This window comes from Anguilla anguilla, chromosome 10 (genome assembly GCF_013347855.1).
Source record: "Anguilla anguilla isolate fAngAng1 chromosome 10, fAngAng1.pri, whole genome shotgun sequence".
Lineage (NCBI taxonomy): Eukaryota > Metazoa > Chordata > Actinopteri > Anguilliformes > Anguillidae > Anguilla > Anguilla anguilla.
The window spans coordinates 47,051,234-47,072,486 of NC_049210.1; the positions used below are offsets into that span (position 1 = coordinate 47,051,234).

The 21,253-nt window shown below is 51.4% G+C and overlaps 1 protein-coding gene across 1 annotated transcript in view; it reads right to left on the reverse strand.

Moving 5' to 3' along the window:
• Positions 1–5,216: 5,216 nt before the first annotated feature.
• Positions 5,217–21,253, reverse strand: part of rictora (RPTOR independent companion of MTOR, complex 2 a) — a 36,531-nt gene continuing 20,494 nt past the window's right edge. The window contains 24 exon segments of the mRNA XM_035379028.1: positions 5,217–8,515; positions 8,840–8,978; positions 9,851–9,974; positions 10,403–10,558; positions 10,906–11,118; positions 11,301–11,382; positions 11,639–11,816; positions 12,418–12,498; positions 13,793–14,202; positions 14,204–14,838; positions 15,020–15,252; positions 15,702–15,808; positions 16,282–16,374; positions 16,514–16,601; positions 17,100–17,209; positions 17,544–17,622; positions 17,959–18,035; positions 18,517–18,681; positions 18,979–19,105; positions 19,202–19,401; positions 19,555–19,690; positions 19,946–19,992; positions 20,199–20,300; positions 20,918–21,083. Of these exon segments, the coding sequence (XP_035234919.1) occupies positions 8,441–8,515; positions 8,840–8,978; positions 9,851–9,974; positions 10,403–10,558; positions 10,906–11,118; positions 11,301–11,382; positions 11,639–11,816; positions 12,418–12,498; positions 13,793–14,202; positions 14,204–14,838; positions 15,020–15,252; positions 15,702–15,808; positions 16,282–16,374; positions 16,514–16,601; positions 17,100–17,209; positions 17,544–17,622; positions 17,959–18,035; positions 18,517–18,681; positions 18,979–19,105; positions 19,202–19,401; positions 19,555–19,690; positions 19,946–19,992; positions 20,199–20,300; positions 20,918–21,083 (3,823 nt within the window). The 3' untranslated portion in view covers positions 5,217–8,440.

Sequence of the window (21,253 nt, forward strand, 5' to 3'; positions counted from 1 at the left end):
GTGTACTCTTGTCAAAATCATAGACCACCTATCTATCTGCTATCTGCTAAATAAATAAAAATACGAATCGATAAAGGGAGTCGCCCACCCAGAATTATCATTTGTACAACTGTCACGCACTTGAGGATTACTGAAGTTTAATCCGCCTACACTGAGATATAAATAAGACTACGCGGCGTTAGGTGACTACGTTCCTCTGTCTTTCGTCACGGAATGCGCCGTTTGAATTGCATTCCGTAAACCTATCAATTCTAAATGTTTATTCTTAGATTAAACGTGGGCGTATTAGGGGTCTGATTTAAGATACGATTTGCTCAGATGTGCAAAACTGGTTTCTAGTTTTTAGCAAGCAGAAGTAATTTCAGAGTGGAATAGCTCCACACCCTAGTACAAAATGATGATTATTATTATTATTATTATTTAGTAGTAGTAGTAGTAGTAGTAGCAGCAGTAGTATTGACAAACATTTTTCATACATGGTTGGTCTATGCCAGGGTTTCCTTGAAAAGGTGTTTATTTATTTATTTATGTACGTATGTATGTATGTATGTATGTATGTATGTATGTATGTATGTATGTATGTATGTATGCATGCATGTATGTATGCATGTATGTATGTATGTATGTATGCATGTATGTATGTATGTATGTATTTTATTGTGAATGGTAGTGATTGCAGCCTAGTTGAGGTGGCTGAATGCTGTAATTACTGCACGCGCTGTCCAGCACTGCAGACTGCTCTCTGAGAGGAGAGGAGAGGCTCGGACGCGGATTCCCGTGGGAGGCTAATCAGTGCGCTAGAGCAATTGTGAGACAGAATAAAGCTTTTTGGGTAATGGGGAGATATGTCTATTGGTTTGATTACTGGAGGAAATCGGCAACTGAGAACACCATTATTAAATTGGCTTGAAAGAAATTGTGGCGTCAGTTATGTGATGGCGATATAAGTTCAGCAAAGGGAGGCTTGGGGTATTTTATAAATGATAACTATTTTAATCTGACGTTCACCAATTCAAAGCCATGTCTTTTGGAGGGGATAGCTTGCATTCAACAAAATTATATTATATGCTCCATGTCAGAACAATATGTAAATAATTGTATATATTGAGTTTTAGCAAAACATTTGTCCACACAACTGTAGACTGCCCCCCCCCCCCCCCCCCCCCCAACACACACACACACAGCTGTGCCTAATCTAGGGTTTTAAGTTGCAGAGTCTTAATATGAAAACATATCTGTTGGCTCCTTATATTCTGCCCCTTTCAAGGCTGAAACGTGTCTATTTTTATCCTTAGCTTCACCTTAAGTTCTGACAAAAGACACTTTTGTGCTTAATTACTCACATCAATATGGTGACTTAACTTAAGCAGTATGGCCAAAAGAAGTCAGCATTCGTATTCAGTGACCAGGTTTGTCGATTTTCATGGCTTTGCTGACATCACCGCTGAGGGGCCAGCGCTGTCCTCATCGGCCAATCAACAGTGTGGAAATGTCAGGGCTGCACCAAAGCCAGAAGCCAAGGTCACCTTCAATACCCAGGTGGGCTGTTTCCATGACATCACACTGTGGGGTCTCAGGGCAGTCCCGGCCCGTCCCAGCAGCTGAGTCACAGACGAGCGCTCCTCGCAGCTGCAATCCAGCTTGATTTCTTCACGCTTCACACAGGATGTCATGGATGTTATTAGAGCCAAGGAGACCTCAGCTGCCCTGTTCTTCATTTTCTTTTGGCAACGCGTCTTCTTTTAAGCAGCTGATTTCAAAAACATCTGACACTAGTGGCATAAATTGTGGTCACTTATCACGAACAATGAAAATACCATTTAAGATACGACCTTAGGATGTAAGAGGTGAAATGGTGCTGTGAGTATAATCCATTATCAGTTGTTTTTCTTCATCAATCTTCTAAGGAATGCTTTTATTAGATTTTGGGTTTGAAGGAAATCTTTTTCAGAAATATATTTCTCTCATATTTTACAAAATTGAAATTAATGACTATGGACTACCAAACAGCATCTTTAAGTCTCAAAAAACAACTACAGTGTGTCTTAAATAAAATATGAATCAAATTTTAACGTTTTTGAAATAATGTTATATTTTAGACAGTAGTACTGCGTATTTTATATTGAAGCAGACATTTGAAAACAAAAGGAAAAATGAAATAAGTTAAGGCATTAGAATTCAATGGATTTCCATTGAATTCTATTCAGTTTCCTTTCTTCCCGTGTGGGGGCAGGTCAAACAACACACTCAAGGCTGCACCGTTGCCATGGTGTGGAGGATGTTAGGACCTTGCCTGAAGCACACCTTTTCAATTTTTAATCTGTCCTGTATTGACCGGCCGTGGGTGACAGAGAGAGAACGGGGGAAAATCTTTAGATGCTTTAAAGGTGTATTTCCTACTCACCCCCCAGCTGGATCTGCTGGGAGCAGTGCTGGCCAGTGGCGCTTTTTAGATTCAAACAGAGCTCTCCACTGGTCTCGAGGCATCCAATCTATCTCTAAGAGATATCCGTCAATGCAGCTCCCCACTCCCCCCCCCAAACCCCACCCCCACCCCCCTTAACCCCCCAGCAGGAAACAGAGGAAACAGAAGAAACTGACACAAATATCAAAAGGTCTTTCCTGTGGAATTTTGAGGATTATTTCCTGGAAACGTTCCAGCGTTCATTTCCTCAACAGGATGAATAAACACTCTAAATTTGGGACAACTGACAGTTTATATTTTTACATGTTATCAATAGGCGGAAATTAAGGGAGGCTGTGTAGGCAAATATGTGGCTGGGGAGGCAAATAACTGCCCACATTGTAAACACCACTTACCAGACTGCAGCTCTGAATGTTTCTTTTTGGAGACAGCGCCCCCTAAAGGCCGGACAGGTAAAAGCATGTTCGTTTGATGTACCCATTACTTCCTTCATCTTCCCGCATGTCCATTCACAGGAAGTACACCTTTGTTGTGGGGGCACGGCAGATGAAGTAAAGGCTTGTAAATCTGAGGCCTGTAATGTAAAATACAGTTTGCTGGCCCACATACAGGAAGATGAGTTACAGCTGCCAGCGACCTCCCTCCGTAAGGATTCTGCTTGGTCTGATATTTAAGGCTCGCATTTTGGCATCTCGTAATCTGCGTGTAGAAGTTTAATTCAACTTTCTTCAACGAAGACCTCCCACCGAATACTGAAATACTGAAACAGTGGAGAGCTTTCTCTTAGCTACCCCTTCGGAGTATGAGGAATGCTTTAATTCAGCCTCTAATATACAAATGTAAAATAGTAACATCTGTTCGTTCTTAGCTTGACCCCTTTTGTGTATGGGAAATACTGCAATACAGCAACGAAATGAAAACAACAGCTGGTCTCACGCTGAGACAAGCAGAAAATGGATGCTTGGTGAAACTGCTAATGTAATGTGGCTTATAGGCCAGTCCTATCCTGGAGAAGGCCCTGAGCCCCATTCTTCCTTGGGCCAGGATTCCTCCTCCAAAAGCTGTGGAAGCTGATCACGGACTGGGCTGGTGCCGGTTCCGTAGCAGAGGAACACACACATGAGTTGTGTGGCCCAGGGATGGGTGTGGCCCTAAATGAAGCATAGTGTGTTTATCCCAGCACCCGACTCCGTGCTGTGGCCCCAGCACAAGTTCATCTACAACTCCGCTGCCAGTGCAATCCACACCACATAACAGAAATAGAAAAGATGTACACATTTAATAAAAAATCTACAGTAGCAGACCGAGGAGATAAATCTCTCCCACCAACTGTTTCGCAAGACGTTTACGGCTTCAGCTTGTGTTTTGGTTAAACTGGAGAGTGTGTGCACTCATAAAACGATACGACGGCGATATTGCTTGTGTAAAATACAGGGTGTCAGGGTGAACTCCAGGTTTTGCTCTTTCCGTTTAGCAGTCAGTAAAGGGGCTGTTTGCTCACACGGTCCTTACCCTGCACAGTACTGTATCACCCAAAGCCACATTAAAACCCAGTGAGTCATGGCTGTCAGCATTTTACTGTACACACGGTGGTAAAAGCAAACTGAAAAATGTTTTACTTTTAAAAGCAAACTGAAAAGATTAAAAACTGAAAGCTCTTATACCTGCAATAAAGAACCATTTGAACACACCTGACTAATCAGAAACACCTGTGACGGCATTTGTGCCAGACATTATGGTGCCCTGAAATGGGGGGGGGGATTATGCATAAAAAGTTCAGTAATTTCTATGGTGAAACCAAAATGTATAAAAAATACCCTTTAATCAGAAACAACTGAGACACCATTTGTCCCAAGCATTATGGAGCCCGCAGTAAATAAAGTTTATTATTATTGTTGTGGTTATGCTGATCGCTCAAACAATACGCAGCTGAGGTGCCTGTGTTGCCACCCATGGGAGCGTTGCCACAGCAAATGACACCACGGGGTGCGTCACCCTGGCAGCCGAAACCACGGGGTGCGTCACCATGGCAGCCAGCAACACGGGGTGTGTCACCATGGCACCACAGCCACAGACCCAGGAGATGTTTATTTATTTACTTAGTTAACTCTCCAGTTTACTCTTTTAATGACCAAATTGTTACAGCAATGCAATTCACTTTTTAAAACAACATTGTGTTTTCACGAACCTGCAATTTTGCTGAAATTATCAGTAAACTACTAAACTCTCGTGCTGAAAGCTTCAGTATTGCAATTTCAAAAAATAATACAGAGGGACTAGCAGTTTAATAAGACTTCTCATCAACAGTAGTAAGAAGGGGGGCTGTTAGGAATCCCTGTGGATGGGTGTGCGGTATCGAATCTGGCCTCTGCCAGTGCTGCTGGCAGTCCAGCAGGGCAAGGCTCACTGGCGACCTCTGCTGGTCAGTTGAGTGCCTGCAAGCCTGCCTGTTAAGCCACACATGATGTCTCTCTGTGTGTGTCTGTGCCAGCCATCGCTGGTTTGGGAGGACAACATTTCGAGTATCAGCGGAAGCAGTGTCCCAGAACAGAAACCCTGCCAACACAGAACATTAACAGTAGAAACAAACCTCGGATTTTGCAGTTTCCTGGGAACAAGGCCATTCACACAAACACCTTTGATTCAGTGTGAAACGACATTGAGTGTCTACTGATACTTGCTTGCAGTTTGACCGAAAGGATATGCTAACATATTAGCATTTGTAGGTTATAGTCATAGACTGTGTACCAAAGCACTCCAATGGATGCAAACACACACAGGCTTCAATGAGTCTGGGTAGTTGTTGTATATTTTATTACCAATGTATCCCTTTGATAAGATTGTATGGTTCTCAAGGTCCATAATGCCCAAAAAAGTACTGTACACGTTATACAAGGGAAACCACAAACTGGGCAAAAAAAACCTCCTTTTAAATTATACACAGCTTCATGAAATATTTTTCGTAAGGAAAAAATATAAATAATTCTTTTCTCATATCTTCTCTCTCTCAATCTCTCTCGCTCGGCTATGGTACAGATATATAATATAGATCAGGTCTGACGTCCCTTCAGTGATCTACAAATACTCACTATAAGTCCACATGTGTAGCAGCATATTAACAAAAAATAAAAAGGAAAAAAACAGGTGAATCTTCTCCAATTTTTCCATGGAAATCAATACTTAAATAACTATTCCTACGCTCTCTGGTCTCAGCCAGCAATGGAGAGATATCTTGGCCTCAATATATTATCTTCCATCGTGTTTCTTCTGCCAATTCTGAGGTTGCCATTTTTCACGAAAATCCAGACTTTTTTGTTTGTTTGTTTGTTTAGTTTTGTTCTCGCTTTTTAGACGTGGCGTCAAATAATTACAGGAATAATTTGCAGAAATAAATTAGTCGTTGCTACAGTCATGGGAAAAGACGTGAGTAAAACGAATACAAAAGTGTAAGAAAGATGTCACTCAGACGGGTCATGCAATCAGCGCATGCGGTTTTTTAGAGCTTAATGACGAGGAGTGGAGAGAATGCGGTCGAACGAAGCGCGGTTTTGCGTTCGCGGTCGAGGGACGGTGAAACCCAGTACTGCCGCCACAGAGCCAGAAGCAAACGCTGACTCCGGCTGCGGCTTCTCCGCAGCTAGTTTAGACGGCACTGAGCGACTGTATCGCGTAATTACAGTACGTCTCCAAACCCCGAACCTCGCACACCACCGAAGCTCTGCGGTGAAGCCGTTTGCGGATCATCGAGCCGAATCGCACAGCCGGGTTTTCACCACAGTGAACCAGAGCCGCGCTGAAAACCGAACAGTACAGCAGAGCTATTTCAGGAGCGTGATCCTACAACCCAGTGGTTTCAACTAGCACCAAAATCTCCATTTCATACACTACTGATGACGGTGTTCAAAAAGTGGAAATTGTTCAACTTTTCTTTTGGACCGGGGAGCGTTGGAGCTGCCAGACCCGCTGCACGTTACGAGCCAGCAGATCCGGCAGTATCCAGCTTAACTCAGACTAGCCCTAAGCGGCCATTTGGGTCTTCATAGAGGCGAACTGCAACGTTAATGCTGCACACAAAAGAGGAAAAAAGTATTTTACCGTTTTCTGAAAAAGAGCTACTTTCAGACCACTTCCGTAAAAGACCGGAACCACAGTCCGGCGAAGGGAGGCGTTCCGCGAGGTTCCAGGAAGCAAACATGCGGCGGTTTAAAAAGGCCGAAAGCTCATCAAGGAAGTACCAGTGACTTAAATTCATTAGTTACTAAAATAAATTAAAAAACCATTCTAAAGCATAATCTTTCATTGGAATTAACCTAGAAAAAAAACAAAACAAACAAAACAAAACTGAAAGCTGCCTTAAAAAAAAAAAAAAGCATGATGGTCCAGCCAAGAAACTCCTTTAAAAAAAAGCTAAACCCTGTCCATCGCTTCGGAACAAATACGCTGTGGTTTCAATCAAGGGGCGTGTTGCATAGCAGTTCTGTGAACTATGAGGAAATGCTTTTTTGTGACACTGAAAATAAACACTATGCGTCCCCTAGAGTCTTACAGTCCCTCCCAAACGACGGCTGGTCAGAGACGAGGAAAGCGGCGCCGGTGGACAAGGTCGTTCTCCGTTTAATCCCTCACCTCTGAAAACAAAACACGCAAATAAAAAATAATAAAAAATGAGTATGTGCCTCTCCCTTATCGGAACCTCCACGTTCAGTCAGGTTATGAGGATTTATACCCAGAGGAAATGTTGAGTGGCCTACATTCTGTGTTTGTGTGAATCCACGGACATAGTTTTAAAGATGGTGTCCATTCCAATCTCCCAGAATCTGGTGTGCCGTATGTATTCGTAAATATATGTGTCAATATCTGCACACACGTACATGAAAATCTCATCTGTAAGTATTTTACAGAAACAGTATAGTTCACTTGGTATGGCTTATTTTGTCTGTAGAATCCCGTCTCTATCCAAGCCGTCCAATCAGCACGTCCCATACTGTGGCACTTTACAGTCCAGAACTTCCTGTGGTTTAGATAACGTCTCAGGGGATGAAATGCTTTTTTTGGTTTTTTCATTTTTCTTTAAATTAGTTCAGTGACTGAACACCACCTCTCCCACACCTGCGGTCCAGATCATTCTATGTTTTAAAAAGTGGGTACACTGCTATAAACGTGATCAGTCCAACGGTGGCTCCCAAATCTGGTACCTTTTTTCCCTCGCTTTTCAGGCATGGACAAACTTTCTCAGCCCAGGACACAAACGCTGAGCTCCAGGAGGACACAGGAAGGAAACGAGCAAAGGGATTCAGGTCGAGACACAAACCAGCAAACGAAAAAACGGAAAAAAACACGGACATGGACAGCTAAGGGCTCTTCTGGCTGCTCCGCGGCCTTCTTTGATCAGAAGCTTGGACGCGTCGGACGGGCCGAAGAGCCGAAACAAGTCCATTTCTCCCAAAATGGAGGCCGAGCCCCTCGTAGTGTTTACGCAGCTCCAGGATCGAACCAGGCCAGGAAATGTGGGGATGAAGAGAGTGCGCTTCAGTCGTTTCTTATCGGTAACAGAACACACTCCTCTTCAGGAAGGAAAAAAGAACAACTAGTAACCACAGAATACGGGTGCTAGTTGTTTCAGGGTGTCTTTTTTTAGTTCGCGTCGTCAGGTCGGGTGTTCTTGTGTTCGTCGCTCAAGTTCGTACGTGTCGTTCAGAAGAAACATTTGGTAAAAAAAATAATCAGAAACAAAAGAAACGGCTCCCCCTGTAGGCCATCTGCAGGAACAGCATCAAGTTCAGAGAAATGTTTTGTTCACGAGGAGAAAACAAACCCCAGCAGTCCGTCCCCCTCCGCACCGCGAGGGAGCCTCCTCCCTTCTTCCCTCCCTCCTCTCTGTCCACCCTTCCCCTTCCCTCCCGCCATCCGTCCGCGGCTGGTACTGAACTGGGAGGGCTCGGCGGAGAGTTCCGGGCTTCGTGGCGTGCGAGGGGTCGGAGGTCACGTGCGGGGGAGGAGACGGGGGCGGGGCGATCACGACTCGGGAGGGGGGTCCGCGGGGGCGGGCTTTGGCGGCGTTGACAGGATGGCCTCAGCTTCCTCGTACATCTGGAGAACAGACAGCAGCCAATCAGAGAGCAGCAGGACCTGAAGCACAACCTAGTTCTGTTTGCTGAAATATACAGCAGAGTCTAGTGTGATGCGTTTGCCAAAATTATAGACGTTCTTGGCAATATGCTAAGGCTATGCCATCCTGCATTCTGAAGTCTCTTTGCAGCAGATGTTTCTACAACACAGAGCCTGTTCCACTTATGAAGGGAAATGGCTGAGGCGTAAGAACTTCTTGATTGTGATGACTTTAGCACAGTTCTGGCCCACCTCACTGTGAGGTAAAGGTGTGGGTGTGTGTGGGGGGGGGGGGGTGGGGGTTACCGGGGTGAACTGGACGTCCTGGAAGAGCTCCTGGATGAATCGGCGGGAGGGGAGGCGGAACATGCAGTGGGCCAGCAGGTACGACACCTCAGAGTACAGGCATATGTCATCGAACGCGTAGGGGAACTTCTCCTTGATCCTGCAGACAGACACAGACAGACGGTGATGCCGGGTCAGCGGTCCTGCTAAACGGGGGTGGTGGGGGTGGGGGGCGGGACAGTGGCGGCGGCGGAGTTGGGGGTGGTCGTACTGGGAGGGGGCTGATGGGACGGCGGTAGAGTTGGGGGTGGTCGTACTGGGAGGGGGCTGATTGGACGGTGGTGGAGTTGGGGGGGGATCGTACTGGGAGGGGGCTGATGGGACGGCGGCGGCGGTGGGGGTGGTCGTACTGGGAGGGGGCTGATGGGACGGTGGTGGAGTTGGGGGTGGTCGTACTGGGAGGGGGCTGATGGGACGGCGGCGGCGGTGGGGGTGGTCGTACTGGGAGGGGGCTGATGGGACGGTGGTGGAGTTGGGGGTGGTCGTACTGGGAGGGGGCTGATGGGACGGTGGTGGAGTTGGGGGTGGTCGCACTGGGAGGGAGCTGATGGGACGGTGGTGGAGTTGGGGGTGGTCGCACTGGGAGGGGGCTGATGGGACGGCGGCGGCGGTCGTACTGGGAGGGGGCTGATGGGACCTTGGTGAAGTTGGGGGTGGTCGTACTGGGAGGGGGCTGATGGGACGGCGGTGGAGTTGGGGGGGGTCGTACTGGGAGGGGGCTGATGGGACGGCGGCGGCGGCGGCGGCGGGTCGTACTGGGAGGGGGCTGATGGGACGGCGGTGGAGTTGGGGGTGGTCGCACTGGGAGGGGGCTGATGGGACGGCGGCGGCGGTCGTACTGGGAGGGGGCTGATGGGACGGTGGTGAAGTTGGGGGTGGTCGTACTGGGAGGGGGCTGATGGGACGGCGGCGGCGGTCGCACTGGGAGGGGGCTGATGGGACGGCGGCGGCGGCGGCGGCGGCGGCGCTTACGTGAGCAGGCCCGTTTCGTGACCCTTGGTTCCCACAGAGGAGCTGAGGTTGATCACCAGGCGCAGCACCTCCTTCCGCAGGAGGACCCGGCAGGCGGGGGCGTCCTCCGCGATGGTCTTCCCCCCTGAGACACACACAGCGATGTCACAGGATTTCAATATAGAACTAAATGGTTAAATTCACAGTAAATAACCCTGGATTAACAGTCATTTATGCCCACTTGAGTTTCCTTGGATTAAAAGGCACTGCCCTTGCCCCCAGAAACAACGTACTGCAATACCGTTGCATGTGTCACACACTTAAATGGCTCATAACTGACAAAAGAAACTGTTCCTGAACTTTATCAAAGTGAATCATAATTACTGTCATTTCAGTCACCGTAGGAAACTGAGCCTAAAAGTGAAATTGCATGATAATCACAGTAATTCAAAGCAGGGCTGAACTGTGGATATCTCCTTAGTGGTTCAGCAATGGCTGACGGGGGCGGGGCTTGGCGTGAGTGGCGGGGCGGGGCGGGGTGTGGCCTGACTGGCGGGGCGGGGCGGGGCTCACCCAGGACGAGCTCGGTGCTGGGGGTGCTGCAGGCCGAACTCTGAGACACGGCGTCACTGCAGCCCGAAATCCCCGAGAACTTGGACTGGGGCGTGACCTCCAGGTGGTTGTGGATTGGCTGGCCGCACCACTCAGAGTACGGGAGGTCGCCGAAGTCTGCCGGAGGGGGCGGGGTTTAGGGCAGGGGAACAGGAAGTGACACTGAGTGACCTCAAAAACAATGGCAGCTAAAGGAGACACTGAGACATGGGAAATCAAGTATGCCACAGTATCAGGGTGCTTCTTAAATTCAACAGGCTTGTAAAAATTAATTGGGCACAAAACAATTAAAACATTAAATTATTTATCCTAAACATTCAAATTAAAACAAGTTAGGCTAAGGGTTTAGGACAGCGCCCGAACCAGTGCGGGTGTGTGTGGAGGTGACCTGGTTGTGGGGTTAGGGTTAGGGGGTTAGGGTTAGGGTTAGGGTTAGGGGGTTAGGGTTTGGGAGGGAGCCGTACCAGTGCGGGTGTGTGTGGAGGTGACCTGGTTGTGGGGCAGGCAGCCCAGCACCTGCACCCCCACGCAGTAGAGGCAGTTGTCGAGGCGGTGCTCCTGCAGGCCCGTCTCCTCGGACCCCGGGGCCAGTGGCTCCGCCCGGCTGTTAGCCACCAGCTCCGTGATGCTCAGCTGCTGCCGCAGGCCGGGGGGGCGGCGGGGGCCGTCTCCAGGGCCTGGGGGCGACGGGGGGGGGGCACACAGGGCACGGTCAGGTGGTGCTCCCCGCATTTCAGCAAACAGGAGGGGGGCATTTCAGCACAAACGTGCATACACACACACGCGCGTGCACACACAGCAGAGTGAGTAAATGTACTCTGTGTAGGTCAGAGCCCCTGGTGGTCGGCGGTGGTATTACCGTCCAGCTCTCCGAAGAACTTGCAGCACTTCTCCTCGGCCGGGGGGCTGGTCCTCTGCTGGAAGTAGGGCGTCTCCTTAATCTGCGGAAACACACAGGAGCGCCCCCGTCAAACCCCCCTTGTCAGACCCTCCGCCCGTCAGAGCCTCCATCAGACCCCCCACCCCTCAGACACCCCGCCTGTCAGACCCGGGACAGGACAGTAACCCTGGGACATGGTTTGGACAGGAAGCTGACACGCCCAGTATTCCAGGTTTAAATCGGACACAGACGGAAAGGAGAGTGCAGGGCTCTATCCAGCGAGCGGGGGGCGGGGGGGGGGGGGGGTGGCGGCGCACCTGGAACATGTCGTTGATGTCCATGGGCAGCGCCAGGCCCACGTAGTCGTCGGAGCAGCCGTAGGTGGCGCTGGAGACCATCGAGCGCACAGAGGAGGAGCGCTGCAGGCTGGTCTGGCTGATGGGGCTGAGGAGGTCCTCTTTGTCCAGGGAGGCAAAGCTCAGCGCTTTCAGAAACCTGGGGAGGGCAGAGGAGAGGGAGCGGTCAGAGAGGCGGGGGGGGGGGGGGGGAGGAGGAGAGGGAGCGGTCAGAGAGGCGGGGGGAGGAGGGTAGCGGTCAGAGAGGCGGGGGGGGGAGGGGGGGAGGAGCGAGAGCAGGAGCGAGGCCTGGTCCCGCTCAGGAGGAGGTGATTGGGGGGGGGGGGGGGGGGGGGGGGCGAGACAGGACGGGACACAGAGAGATGGAACGGCGGCTCCTGTGCGTGCACCGCAGCTAACCGCCAAGACGCTAGCGGAGGGGGACGCTAATGGGCTGCAGCCGCTGGGCGATCAGCTACACAGCCAGCGCAGAGACCTGCAGACCTGCCCTCTAAGCCCCGACAGGGCAGGCCATTCCTCTGACACTGCCTACAGTCACTCAAAAAAATAAAACTGATTTGGTTGAGGCTAGGCTACACAGAAGCTAGCGGAGGGGGGAATTTCAGAAGCACAGGGGTCCTTTACAAAGGGGAAGGATGACAGGGATGGGGGGGGTGCTCCTAATGAAACTAGGGCTGTCCAAACGAGGGCAAGCGAGAGGGCGACCCCCCCCCCCGCCCCCCCCGGGCAGGTCCACGCACCGTGGGAAGAGAGTTCTGGAAGCACAGCGCTGGAACCCGACCGGGCTGCGGGCTGAGTGGCCGAGCGGCCGTATCGAGCACCTGGGGGAGAGCACCAGAAACAGCGCGATTACTCCTGGGGGGGGCACCAGAGACAGCGCCGATTACTCCTGGGGGGGGCACCAGAGACAGCGCCGATTACTCCTGGGGGGGGGGCACCAGAGACAGCGCCGATTACTCCTGGGGGGGGCACCAGAGACAGCGCCGATTACTCCTGGGGGGGGGGGGGCACCAGAGACAGCGCCGATTACTCCTGGGGGGGAGGGGGGGGGGCACCAGGGACAGCGCCGATTACTCCTGGGGGGGCACCAGAGACAGCGCCGATTACTCCTGGGGGGGAGGGGGGGGTGGCACGGGGGGCTTTGGGCATTTCTGGGCCAAAAGGACGGAACATTAAAAATACAGCCTGTCGCCTCAGATGGGTGCTCTTCCAAAACATGAACCAGCGATCCTTTAGTTTGTATGAAACAGACGGTAAAGAAAAGAACATCTGTAACAAACTGAGGTTTTTTCAGGGATGAAATGTACAAGTGAGAGCTGACATGAAGGAGAGGAGTTTCCAAGAAGAAAATAAAAAAAGAAAGAGAGTGCCACCATTACCTGTAAATTTACTGGAGAGAAAGATTTCAAGCACACACACATGTAGACCGATACACACATGGGATAACACAAACAGGAACCAGTTTATCAGCGCTTATAATTTATCAACACGAAGACACTAAAGATACTGTATACCGGATTATTATCTGAGACGCTCAGCCGGAGACTGACTCATGAAGCCGTGGAGATTAATGTTTCCTGTTTCCTGTTTCCTGTTCTCCTGAGACGGGTATTTTAGTCGACTTTCCTTAGCTATTTTTCACTCCTCGTAAAGCTGAATCACAGCACGTTTTCTTAATATAGAAGTGTCACAAATGGGAGGGTGACACGGACTTCAGAAAGAGGAAAGAGGAAGTGGCAGTGAAGTGTGGGAAGGGGGACAGGAAGTGAAGAGAGTGATGGGAAACGTGCCATGAAGGTGGACCTGAACGAGGCAGAGGAGGTCTGGAGCGTGCTGCCAACTTTGTGATTTCAGCACCAAAATATAGACCCCGAAAGTCCCATCTAAACGCCAAGCTAAGAGCCCTTTTCAGGAGTGTGGGTCTAAGGAGCTCACCACAGAAGAAGAGACAATAACCTGAATGTCTCTAAGGTGACTTTAGCCTATAGGGTGACATTTGTTAGAGACTAATGTCAGTAAAATCTGCCTTTCAGGTGGGACAACAGGTGACTTTCAGCGAAGACTTGTCAGTGCTGTGGGGTGGGGGTGCGGTGGTGTTTGGGGGGGGGAGCTGACCTGCGGGGGGTGAGCCGGGAGTCCAGGCTGCCGGTCTTCATGGTGATGGTGTCGGTGAACAGGACGTCCTTGGCAGGGGAGGCCAGCGCCTCGCTGTGGGACAGGGAGGGGTGGATGCGCTGCTGCTGCAGCCGCTTGAGTGTGGCGTAGCCTAGCGCGTCGCGCGGGCTGGTGTACATGAAGCTGCAGTCCGCCAGGCTCTTAATGGTCGCCACCGAGGGGCTCTTCAGCGATTGGGCGCGGCGGGGCAGCGTGTGGGAGGAGCCAGGGGGCACCAGGGACACCGAGTTGGACTTGGACAGGGGCAGGTGGTTGGACTGGGGCGTGAGGGAGTACAGCGTCTTCACCGTCCTGGCGCTCACCACCGTGTTGAGGCTCACGCAGTCGGTGTCGGCGCCGGGGGAGTCGCCCACGCCGCCGCCGCCCCCCCCGCCCCCCCCCCACCGTCTCGCGGGACGGGCTGGAGCTCATGGAGCTGATCCCGCTGGTGGTGGTGTCCGTGTTGAAGCTCTGGCTGCGGCTCTTGAACGGGGCCCCGCCCCCCGAGGAGGAGGAGCCGTCGCAGGCCAGCCTCTCGCGGCTGCTCTGCTCCCGGTGGTTCTCCCCGGGCCCCGCCCCCGGCCCGCCCCGGGGCAGCCGCGGCTCCGCCTCCCCGGCCTCCTCCGGCGTCTTCCCGCCCACGAAGGAGGTCTCCTGGGAGATGGACGGGCTCTTGGGCAGGCGGCCGCCGTTGAAGACGGGGGCGAAGACGTCTCCGGAGCCCTGGGGGTACAGCGCGGGCTCGGTCACCGTGCGGTTGCGCCTCAGCCCCCCCAGTTTGGGCTCGCCCGCCAGCTTGCCCCCCCCGCCGGCCTTGGGGTCGCTGGTGCTGCGCAGCTTCTTGCTGGGGAGGGTCAGGGAGTTGAGGAAGCGGTTTCGCACGAAGCGGCTGGAGGCCAGGAGCGTGAACGGGCTGCGGTCCTTCAGCGGCTTGGACCGCAGGTAGACCGACTGGTCCTCCGACAGGTCCGACCCGTCGAACTTCTCATCGTCCGGCGTGTAGAAGGCTGAGGGAGAGCGGTGAGAACGCAGGCAATAAGGCAATAAACTAAACAAACATGCTATACACTCTGAGTACATGGTGGATACAACACCCTAAAGACACAGAGTACTTTAAACACTGCAAACACTGATAAACGTTATGCGTGATGTACAGTGCGTCACATGCAGCGCACCGCCGTGACTCACTGGGCTGCGTGGACTCGCTCTCGCTGTTGTGGCGCGAGCTGGTGGACTCGGAGTTGAGACTGAGCGTGCTCGGGACGGACGACAGCTCGCTGGCCAGCGGCGGCTCCACCTCGTCGGGCACCACGGGCCACAGCTGGCGGCGGCTGTGCCGCACGGCGTCCCAGCCCTGCTGCTTCAGCAGCTCGCAGCCCTGCTTGGTCTTAGAGATCAGCCCCAGCACGTACAGGCTCGTCCTGCGGGAACGTCACAGCAACGTTAGAGCAGCGCTGGGCTAACGTACACAACAATCTAAATCCAGTGATTAGAAAACCCAGGGATATCACACAACTACTTCTGCAGTCACACACCACAGAAACACACACTCCAATCCCCCCAAAAGCTTCTAAATCAAACCCAAAAGAGAGAAAACTACACAATGGTCTATAACATTTAGGTTACATAATTAAAACATATGTGTGTCAAAATTATATGAAATGAGCATCAGGCCTAACCAAAATATTATATGTATGAATTTGGTTCATTTGAAGGGATTACAGTAGAACCTTGGCCATGCACAGCCCTTGGAAATCGAGGTCGGAGGAACTATGAAACGTCCGCGGGACTGAAGTGCACTTTGGGGCCCCTCGAACCTGCTGGGACAGGTCAAAGGGCGAGCCGTTCTGGGACGGGGGTCACCTCTTACCCTCGAATAGACAGGACCTCACAGTGTTGGGCCAGCGCCATGATGTCTGGGATCACGTTCTCCTCCTGGAGCAGGTTCAGACCCCAATTCGACGAGCCGATGTTACCCTGGAAACAAAGAGGGATTTCTGCCATTGAGAGCTACACACGGACCCGTGCGAAAGAGCGCTACACACGGACCCGTGCACAAGAGCGCTACACACGGACCCGTGCACAAGAGCGCTACACACGGACCCGTGCACAAGAGCGCTACACACGGACCCGTGCACAAGAGCGCTACACACGGACCCGTGCACAAGAGCGCTACACACGGACCCGTGCACAAGAGCGCTACACACGGACCCGTGCACAAGAACATTCTGCGCAATGCGCTTGCTCTGAAAGTGCTTCATTCCATCCTGAGTTAAGAGACAAGCACAGCTCCACATGAGCATACACTCACAGCGTACAGCCACACACACACACGCACATGCACGCATGCACACACACACACACACTAACACCCATGCACACACACACACACCACACACACGCACATGCACGCATGCACACACACATACACACACACACACGGTACTGACCAGGGCCCAGAGTGCAGCCTTCAGCTGTTTGATTCCCTCCCACTTGTCGAGCATTGGCGAGCGCACCGTGTAGCTGAGGTCTGGAACCACATTCTGCAGGGGGGGGGTAGAGACAGCATTAGACCTGTTATTACTTCATTTGCAAGCATTTTTCTGGTAGAAACAGCGCCCCTTGTGGTCAAAGTCTAGCACAGGGGAGAGATTTCTGGCTGACGTTCAAACATGCAGTTACCTGAGATTCCAGTAGGTGGCAGCCTGTCTTATCATGAACCAGCTGGCCATACAAGTGCACAGGAAGATAAACATTTGGTCTTTGTAACCTGTAACAGACACAAGTCAGGGAAACAGTCAACAGAGATTTAATCAACACTTTCTTTTAACTCAGGCTAATGGATAAATGCAGGTGTTGATACTTTTCGTCACAAACACAATTTGTTTTCAGCAAATCCCTAAAGGAACTCAACAAACCATGTTTACATAGAAGGAAAAAAAGGATATTTGCATTCATTTGCATTCATAACCCTTTAAAAGCCTGTCTGTGAGCAGCTGAGTCGAGCTGCTGCTGTAAAAAATAACACCACATGCCGACACAACAAATGGTGCAACATTCAAAATATTCCAGGAAAATCCAAACACTAATTTATAAGTCAAAGTTACGGCCAATGTTGATTGGCCTTCGTACTCGTACGCTAGCACACGCTAGCACACGCACGGGTACACTCGTACACTAGCACACGCACGGGTACACTCGTACGCTAGCACACGCACGGGAACACCTTTAAGATGTTTTCCTGCAGCACAAAGAAACGAACGGACACCTTTGGTTGCTTCGCCGCACGTAGTTGTCTCCATCGACGGGCTTGCGGTACGTGGTCAGCGCCTCGTTCAGCTGCTCCTCTATCAAGTCCACGTACTTCAGGTTGTACTCCTGCGAGAGAGAGGGAGAGAGAGAGAAAGAGAGAGAGAGAGAGTAGGGGGGGACAGAGAGAGAGAGTTACACAGGACAGGAGAGGCCTTGTGCGAAACAGTAAATAAAATAAACGCAGGTTGGAACAAGAGCAGCTGCAGAATGTAGAACATATTCTGTTTTGTTACATCACTCAGTGAGAAAACACAGGGAGCTTTTTTCATTGGCTCTGGCATGAGTTAAAGATGGAGACCAGAGCCAATGGTCTGTCAGCTCCGTACCTGCCCCAGAGAGCAGGGTGTAGCAGGCCTACGGGGCGGGGGAAACACAGCTCTGCTGTCTGAGGAAAGCCTACCTTCTGCCACCTCTCCAGCTGCTTGCTGACGTAGCCTCGCTCGTTGAGGTAAGAGAAGCCCTTTGGAATGGACAGGAACCTGGAGGGAACGGAGGCTTGCGTGACTGAAAGCTTGGGCCTGACTGAACCCTACAGGACAGCCCGAAACACTACACGAGCCTGAAGAGTGAACTAACGCTTTCTGGAGTCACCTGCGATGTTTTTAGCTCATTAAAGCAAACAGTGAAACGCCAGGATGGGGTAAGACCACACATGCCCACAAACATTGATTCATAATTGGGAATGTAATGCTATGAATTCTCACTAGATATAGTAGCTTTAAATGTAACATTCAATACAAAAAATACATTGGGGAAGCAAAATGCTGGACAGTTCAGATCATCCGATCTCCCAGCATGCACCAGTGTAGGCTCACCGTAAAAGCAGTAAGACACCCTTATCGCCCAGGTGGGACAGAGCCGGCTTCAACTGGATCAGCGCGTGGAGGTTCGCCTGCAGATCGCCATGACAACGGCAGGAGGAACCCATTAGCAATGACATCATAATCCAGCAATAAAACATGACATCAGGAACGGCAAACATGAACATCAGAGACGTGTTACTGAAGTTCAGGCATCAGAGACATGTTACTGAAGTTCAGGGTGAAACTACTGGAGGCGACTGGGGGGGGCGGAGGGGCTACCATAGACAGGACCCTATCCGAATAATAGCTGAGATTAAGGCTTTATTCACTATTTCACTGGTGAAAGAAAACCATGGATTCAAGAACCACTTTTGAATGAAACATCTCATTATTGTAAGAAGCTGTTCTTCCTGTAACCTATCCAAAACACCATCGTTTAGAAGACCTGGTCGTCCTAGAGATGTGCTTCCCTTCAAACCCCCCCTCCAGGGCTGTCACCCCCCAACGCCAGGCTCCACCCCCTTTCAGACCAACGCTCAACGCCCCACCCCCGTTCAGAGCCACGCCCACCTTATCCTCGCAGGCCTCGTCCAGGATGTCGAGCGCTTCCATGGAGACGGCCTTGTTGTGGTCGTGCAGCTGCGTGACAAGCAGCTCGATGCCCCAGTTGCTGAAGAACTCCACGTTGGCACGCAGCAGCACCCGCAGGTGCTTGGTGGCATACAGCCTGCAGTTCTGGATACAACCACAAGGGGGAGACAAGAGCGCCAGAGGTTAAAAGCCTGGAATAACGGAGGTTGAATCCTAAGTTTTAGTTCTGGTGCGTACAGGCTAGTGATACAGTGACATACAGTATAACAGTAAACCAATATGGCTAATAGGGAATTTTTCAATACAGTGAATGGCTCTATCTCTCTAAGCAAGTTCACAGTGTTCAGAGTGCTACCAAACTGCAGCAATGCAAAGAGAGGGGAACACAGCCGAGCGCTTTCCGCACGGACCCAAACGCTCCTACGCTAACGAGCGCCTTACGTCGGTGGCGGCGGTGAGGATCTTGGAGAGGATGACCCGGGCCAGCCCGTCGCGGCTGTAGTCCAGCGTGGACACGGTCAGCTTCAGCAGGTGGTCCTGGTTCTTCAGGGAGCAGAGGTTCAGCAAGCTGAGGGAGAGAAGCAGAGGAGAACAGACTCGGTTCAGAAATCCAGACGCAGGTCTGTAATCATCATTATTGCTCTTCCCCGAGCGAGGGGCTCACCACTGGAAGACGCTGCACTTCTCCAGCATCTTCACGCCGGACGGGTGGGCGGACAGCGTGCCCAGGAACAGGAAGTAGTGCTGGCTCAGCGTGTTGAGCAGCCCGTTGCTCTGGAGACTGCGGTCCGGCTTCAGGCCCGAGGAGGAGGACAGCCACTGCACCATGTCCTTCACCAGGTCCTCCAGGTAGGCCTGGCCATCCTGCCCGGGCAGGGGCACAGAGACGGCCATTAGGGGAACAGAAATGGGCATCAGCTCTCACTGACTTTCCGGAAACCTCCGGGAGCGTTTCCCTGGCACCGTGAGCAAGCAGGAGCTGGTGAGTGAGCGTGAGCTTGTGTACAGCGGCCTCACCTCGTCCGACTCCAGCAGGAACTCGATGAACTGGCACCCCACCACCGTCAGATGGCGAGCCTTGCTGTGGTCCAGCTCCAGGCTGGCAAACAGCTTACTGCTGGGCTTGTAGAAGTACAGCAGCCTGCGCACAAACCTGCCGCGATAACCACAGACACACCGTCGGTCTCAGCCGGGCGATAAGAGAGCAGCCAATGACACGGCCTCAGACAGGCTCATGGCCAATGACATGGCCTCAGACAGGCTCGGTGGCCAATGACACGGCCTCAGCCAGGGTGAACACAAATGAACACAAATTTTAATCAACACACACTGCTATTTATCATTTGTTTCAGTTGTAAACTGCAATTTTTTTTCATTTTTCAAATGGAAACCAAACAGCCTTCCTTACTTGTGTATCTGCTCATCTTTGTTGTTCCGCAGGTTAACGTTCGGCCACTGCACGGAAAAAGCCAAAACCAGTCAAAAACCAAACAAAAGTCAACAACGTGTTTCAAAACCGTTTTTTTCCGCTCCCCAAATTCAGTAAGCTTGATGAACTGTAAGTGGTGAAATGTCCAGTGATCCATTACTACAGGATCACAGCATCATTTGTAAATTATGAATATTACCTGAAATTTTGGCCCAGGTGGGGCTGCGCTCACCTTTAATATGGTCGCGATGAGAATCCAGTTCCACTCCAGGTTCTGCTTGTGGTTCAGGATCTGGCTGTCTCTCAAATTCATCATAAGTGCTTCTTCAGTGTCCTAGAAACACAACGGGTACATCTCCTGTGAGGGCTGTCCCAGAAACATCAGAAGGACTTTACCGAGCGCTGTCCCTCCCCAGCACCAGCGGCCCATCGGCGCCGACCCTTCAGAAAAGCTAACAGTTAAAACTGAAGAGTCCAAGACTTGTGATAATACAAGGAGTCATTAACTTCAGTCCAAATGTACAGAGATCAAACAGAACACAAAGCCCTGCGGAGATCACCTAGGAAGCTTGAAAACGGGTTGACTATAAAGGCACAAGTATCAGGTAAATATCTTAAGTGCCCATAATCTGATTACATATTAGATATTGATATTGATATCCCATTAGATATTGCAGTACGTAGTGTATGTTCTTGACTGACGGTACTTTTCTAAATATCACATTTCTGAGAATCTTTCTTCCATATCATGAGAACACTTTTCAATTACACCAGTGATAGCACACTCTTTACTACACGCATCCTTTTATGTCAAACATTATAACAGTAGCTATATTTAAATAGACATAATTGAACATATTTAAATACCGGACTGAAGTTCAGAAAGTGACCCGTCCCGTTAATGCTGCAGGACAGGGGACGCGTTCGGGACAGGCGGTGGGCGGGCCCTACCTTGATGACGTAGATGTCCTTGAAGGCGCGGACGTGCTGGTCTCTCCTGTAGTGCGGGGCGAAGGACTTGCGGACGATTTGGTCCAGGTACAGGCTGTAGGGTTTGGGCCCCCGCTTCTTCTTCTCGTGGAAGCGCTTCAGGTAGTTAACGGCCGCGCTGGCACGCCTGAAAGGGGGGGGGGGGGGGACGGCGTCAGTGAACGGCGTGGGTGATGGAGGATCGGGAGCGGGGACTGGGACGGGAGCAGGAGGGGGAGCGGGATGGGGAGCGGGGACTGGGATGGGGAGCGGGATGGGGAGCGGGACGGGGAGAGGGGACTGGGACGGGAGCAGGAG